The sequence below is a fragment of the Spermophilus citellus genome, assembly GCF_964194105.1.
Source record: "Spermophilus citellus genome assembly, chromosome: 9".
Taxonomy (NCBI): domain Eukaryota; kingdom Metazoa; phylum Chordata; class Mammalia; order Rodentia; family Sciuridae; genus Spermophilus; species Spermophilus citellus.
The window spans coordinates 125,721,861-125,727,225 of record NC_138191.1 but is presented as its reverse complement, the minus strand read 5'-3'; the positions used below and the strand labels follow the sequence as shown (position 1 = coordinate 125,727,225).

The 5,365-nt window shown below is 48.3% G+C and overlaps 1 protein-coding gene across 1 annotated transcript; it reads left to right on the top strand.

Annotated features, from left to right (window-relative positions):
- The first annotated feature begins 3,018 nt into the window (after positions 1–3,018).
- LOC308656179 (G1/S-specific cyclin-D3-like) lies at positions 3,019–4,198 on the top strand. Its single transcript, XM_081306976.1, has one exon. The coding sequence runs from the start codon at positions 3,054–3,056 to the stop codon at positions 3,930–3,932; it is 879 nt and encodes a 292-aa protein (XP_081163102.1). The 5' UTR covers positions 3,019–3,053; the 3' UTR covers positions 3,933–4,198.
- Positions 4,199–5,365: the final 1,167 nt, after the last annotated feature.

The window sequence follows — 5,365 nt, the reverse complement described above, 5'->3', positions numbered from 1 at the left end:
TACTTAATGAAATTTCCAGGAAAAACTAAAAACTAAAAGTGTTACTGAACCATGCCCATTTGCCTGCCCTGCAGTATGCCAATCACGGAAACGGCCAGTTTTGCAAAAGAGAGTACCCATGGGGCAGCCACACAGGAGGCAATAGCAGACCCGAGTTTCAAATCCACCTCCATGAAGGTGGGGTTTAGGGATATTTATGGGATAAAGAAGCAGGTGGTCTTGTAACAAGGACTTAGAGGTTGTGTTTCCTAAAATCTCTGACTCCGCCTGGGCCTGCAAATGTAAAAACACTTGGCATCTTTTCCTCCATTTTGCACCTGTCTTTAATTGCTTTGAGTCAGTCATGTTGGATTCCAGGAATAACAGTTCTGATTGACAAATGTCATCTGATGAGTTGGAGCACCCAGGCAATGGCAAATTTCTGATTGCCTCTGACAAGGCCTTGCCTGACCAATCCTTAGATAATGATCAACACATGACCATTTGACAAAAACTGCTTGACCATGCTGTTCTCTGATCTCTTATGTATATAATTAGGAAGTTTATATAAGTAACTCCCAAAGATAGGACTGGAAATGCTGGTCCTTTGTCTTTGAGTACAGCTGTAACGACTAAAGTTCCTTTCACCATTACTCTTTCCATTTGGTTTGTGGGGCGAGTGGCCAGATCTGATTTGTTGGGATCCTCAGAGTTGGCTCCTGAGCCACGTTGGCTCCAGTGATCATCTCAGGCACGGGGACAGGTGATTGGGGATAAAGAAAAGTGAGGTTAATAATGGTCTGTGTGCAAGTAATTATCATGAGAAAATTATTCCATTAACATAGAATGGCCACATTTGTGTTTTCCACAATGTCAGAATTTATTGAAAAACGACAGATTCACAAGCTACATCATTTTCATTGGTTGCAATTCACCAAGAGTTCACGGGTCACCTGGAAGTCATAAGCTGAGCAGGTGCATATTCTTTTATCCCAATCTTAATTACTAGTATCTATAACCCTCAAGCCATACCTCACACTTTACATAGAATGGCTAAGAAGGGGTGAAGGTGGCTACAGGACTTCCGGAGGCTGAACTGAGAGCAAAGACAGAGAGCAGGTACAAATCCAAGTGTCACTCTGGGTGGTTCCAGAAGATTACAACCAGCTGAAGAACTCGTTCAGGGTGCAGAACAGTCACAGCACAGATCTTATTCTAGGCTGAGGTCCAGTTTTAAATAGGGCCAAGTCAAGCAGAAAGATTGATCTGAGCTGAAGCCTGGGGGCAGAGTTGGAGGATGTTGTCCTTTGAGCCTGTGATGCATTCACTGGATGGTCTGATGATGGGGGGTAGTGAAGGGTTGGTGTGTGCTGCAGTCTCCAATCTTAGGGTGCTCCTCCTTTGATGGGCCTTAGGTGAGGGGGCTGCTTTGATCAGTGGTCTGGTGTGTTCAGTAAGCTCATGGGTCTGTGTTTTCCGATATGGGTTTGATACAGCCATGCCTCCATTTCCTGATTGTATTTGATAAGTTCACAGGTGGCCATTATTTATTAGTGTAAGCACCAAGTGACCAAGACAGGTGCAGACCTCATGAAGTCAACAAGGCCTTTATTCAGTAGTGGAGTTAGGCTGGATAAAGGTTTTATATAGGTCACACTCTGGGAGAAGACTTCACCACTGAAGGCTTTAACAGAACATATCAGTCTGGGCACTCAGGAAATGGGTTGGGAGCATTTGAAATTGGCTTTCTCTGGGCAAGGATGGAGGGTCCAGAGCTCAGCATTCAGCGCTTATCTCTTTCCCTCCAGGGTCTATTGTACTGTCACTGGGAAAGGATTTATTGTGGGGGAAGGATCAATGTTTTGGCTCCTTCCCAGAGACTGCCGTTTTAGGCTTGATGGATGTCTCCTTCCCAGGGATTGTCTTGTTACTGTTATTGAGTGATGTTTGCTTCCTTCCCAGGGATTGTTCCATCACTGGGAAAGGATCAAGGTTATCAAAGTTTTATCTTCTTTTTCCCTCCCTCTTCCCAGGCCACTGTATTGGGGTTGTCACTTCCATATCCTTCAACTTTGAAATGACCAATCTGTTTTCTGTTCCTGCTTTTTCCAGCTCTTTTCTATATGTAAAGCCAACCTCCTTGGCTCAGCTTAATGAAACACGCATTCTATTTTCTTTTTTAAGTATTTATTTTTTAGTTGTATTTGGATGCAACACCTTTATTTTTATGTGGTGCTGAGGATCAAATCCAGTCCCTTGCACGTGAGCTCTCTAGGTGAGAGCTCTACCACTGAGCCACAACCTCAGCCCCTCATTCTATTTTCTATAGTGATGTGTTACTTGGTTCTAGAATCAAAAATAAAAGCTATTTAGATTCTTTTTTTGACATTTAGTTTTTTTAAATTTTTTTTTAGTTGTTGATAGACCTTTATTTTATTTATGTATTTATATGTGGTGATGAGAATTGAACCCAGTGCCTCACACATGCCAGGCAAGTGCGCTACCGCTGAGCCCCAGCCACAGCCTTGCTAATTAGATCTTTAAGCCAAATTTGTTGTAATTTTGACTTTTGGCATCCCTGAATCTGTGGGATCAGATTCTAACTCAGTGTCCAATAGTGTCTGAATTGAGTTATGTTGTAGGGCACCCAGCCAGTGTCTGCTGTGGAATTACTTGGTGTGTTGGAGATCCCCTCCTCACGACAACCTGTGGTGTCAGAAGTAAAGTATTGAGAGTGTTGAGAGTATAGTATGGGAGAACAGGATGTCAGGAGTTTTTTAAATTTTAAACTTACATGGCAGCTTAGTAGCATCTGTAGCAACAGGGACTATAGCTATTTCATTCACCTTCTTGATTTAAGCCTGCTTAAAAGATGTAACTGTGAGACCATGAAGGTGAGACACTTTCAATGCATTGAGCTCCCACATAAATACACTGACATCCAATACAAACAGTAAAGCAAAATTTAAGCTTAAGGTTGGGACTCCGCAGCACAGTGCCAGCGCCAGCTCCAGAGCCGCCTGTCTTCTGACTCGCGATCCCGCACTCCCGCTTTGCCAGTGCGCTGCCGGAGTATGGAGTTGCTGTGCTGTGAGGGCACCCGACACGCGCCCCGGGCCGGGCCAGACCCGCGGCTGCTGGGGGACCAGCGTGTCCTGCAGAGCTTGCTCCGCCTGGAGGAGCGCTACGTGCCCCGCGCCTCCTACTTCCAATGCGTGCAGAAGGAGATCAAGCCGCACATGCGGAAGATGCTGGTGTACTGGATGCTGGAGGTGTGTGAGGAACAGCGCTGTGAGGAGGAAGTCTTTCCCCTGGCCATGAACTACCTGGATCGCTACCTGTCTTGTGTCCCCACCCGAAAGGCGCAGTTGCAGCTCCTGGGTGCGGTCTGCATGCTGCTGGCATCCAAGTTGCGCGAAACCACGCCCCTGACCATCGAAAAACTGTGCATCTACACCGACCACGCTGTGTCTCCCCACCAGATGCGGGAGTGGGAGGTGCTGGTCTTGGGAAAACTCAAATGGGACCTGGCTGCTGTGATTGCGCATGATTTTCTGGCCCTGATTCTGCACCGGCTCTCTCTGCCTAGTGACCGACAGGCTTTGGTCAAAAAGCACGCCCAGACCTTCTTGGCCCTCTGTGCTACAGATTACACCTTTGCCATGTATCCGCCGTCTATGATCGCAACAGGCAGCATTGGGGCTGCAGTGCAAGGCCTGGGCGTGTGCTCCACATCCGGAGATGAGCTCACAGAGTTGCTGGCAGGGATCACAGGCACTGAAGTGGACTGCCTGCGGGACTATCAGGAGCAGATTGAAGCTGCGCTCAGGGAGAGTCTGAGGGAAGCTGCCCAGACCACCTCCAGCCCAGCGCCCAAAGCACCTCGGGGCTCTAGCAGCCAGGGGCCCAGCCAGACCAGCACGCCCACAGATGTTACAGCCATCCACCTGTAGCCCTGGACAGGCCCCATCGAGTGGCCTCCAAGCAGATGAGGGGCTGCTGCAACCCCTCCCTGCCTCTAGGAACAATCTGGGCCACATTGGAAGTCTGAGGGGGCTCCTCCTTACCCTCACAAAACCCAAGGGGCCAGGTCCTGCCTATCCCTGCAGTGTGCGCTAAGGGGCCAGCCAGTTGTGTTGGTGTTTGCCTGGCTAGTCAGCTCCTCCTCCTCCTCCTCCTCTCGCATCTGACCAGCTCAGCTCCCTCCTAGACTCTAGCTGGGTCTGGGCCAGGCTGTTCAGACAAATTGAAACAGGTAATCAATATTCCTTTTTGAGGCCCCTTTCTCTCTGGGGTGCTCATGTTCTCAACTGCCGAGATACTCTCTAAATGTTACCCCTCCTAGGGTTATTGCATTTGGATTGGGGTCCTTCAGACCCCAGGCAAACATGAGGGGATTTAGTCTCAATGGCTCTTCTCAGCACACTTTGGAGGTCCCATATAATCCATGCTCCCAGCTGCTCCTAGAGAAGGGCCCAGGCCTCAGTCAGGGGCAAGAAACCACAGATTCCTCCTTGCTTTGCTTTCCACTCAGCTTCCATGTGATTCAGGGGTCTGGTGCTGAAGGAAAAAGTTTTAATTTATTAATTGCTTTGAGTACAACTGTAAGAGGGCGCCGTGGTGCCTGTCTACCCCACAAGTGGTGGTAACCCTGGTGGTTGCTCTTTTATTCCCCTCTGCTACTGGCTAAAAGGATCTTTGTGGCCCAGGAGCTGCTATTGCCTGGGGTGGGATCAAGGCCTCCTCTCCCTTTTGCCCTGGAGGATGAAGCAGGATGTGCTGGAGGTGGCTAAGCCCCCATCTGGAGACGGAGGCAAGCCCTGTCGACACAGGTCTTTCCTAAGGCCACAAGGTTTTGATTAGTGGCCCCGGGCCATCATACTGCCTTAATAAAGTTTCTGGAATAAACTGGGGAAAAAAATTAAGCTTAACCAATCAGAGACCACTCAGCTCACCTCTATCTATAGACTTTCCACTTTAACCAATCAAATATTTTGATTTTCTTTGTCTTCCTTCCTTGAACATTTTATAAGTTTCCACCCCTGTAAGTCAGTTTTGTTGGTCTAACAAACAAGGACAAGTTTGTTTTGGCTCATGGTTTCAGAGGTCCAGTCCATGGTGGGCCAGCTCCACTGATCTGGGATGGCGGTAAGACAGAACATCATGGTGGAGAGGAGTTTTGGAGGACTGCTGCTCCATTCATGGTAGCTAGGAATGAGGGAAGGGGACAGGGGCTCAGGAAGATGAAACCTTCCAGGGCATAAGTCCAGTGACCTGCCTCCTCTGTCCATGACTCAGCTGCTGAGAATTACCACCCAGTTAGTCCATTCAGACTAGGATGCACTGATTAGGTTACAGTTCTCCTGATCTGATCATTTCACCTCTG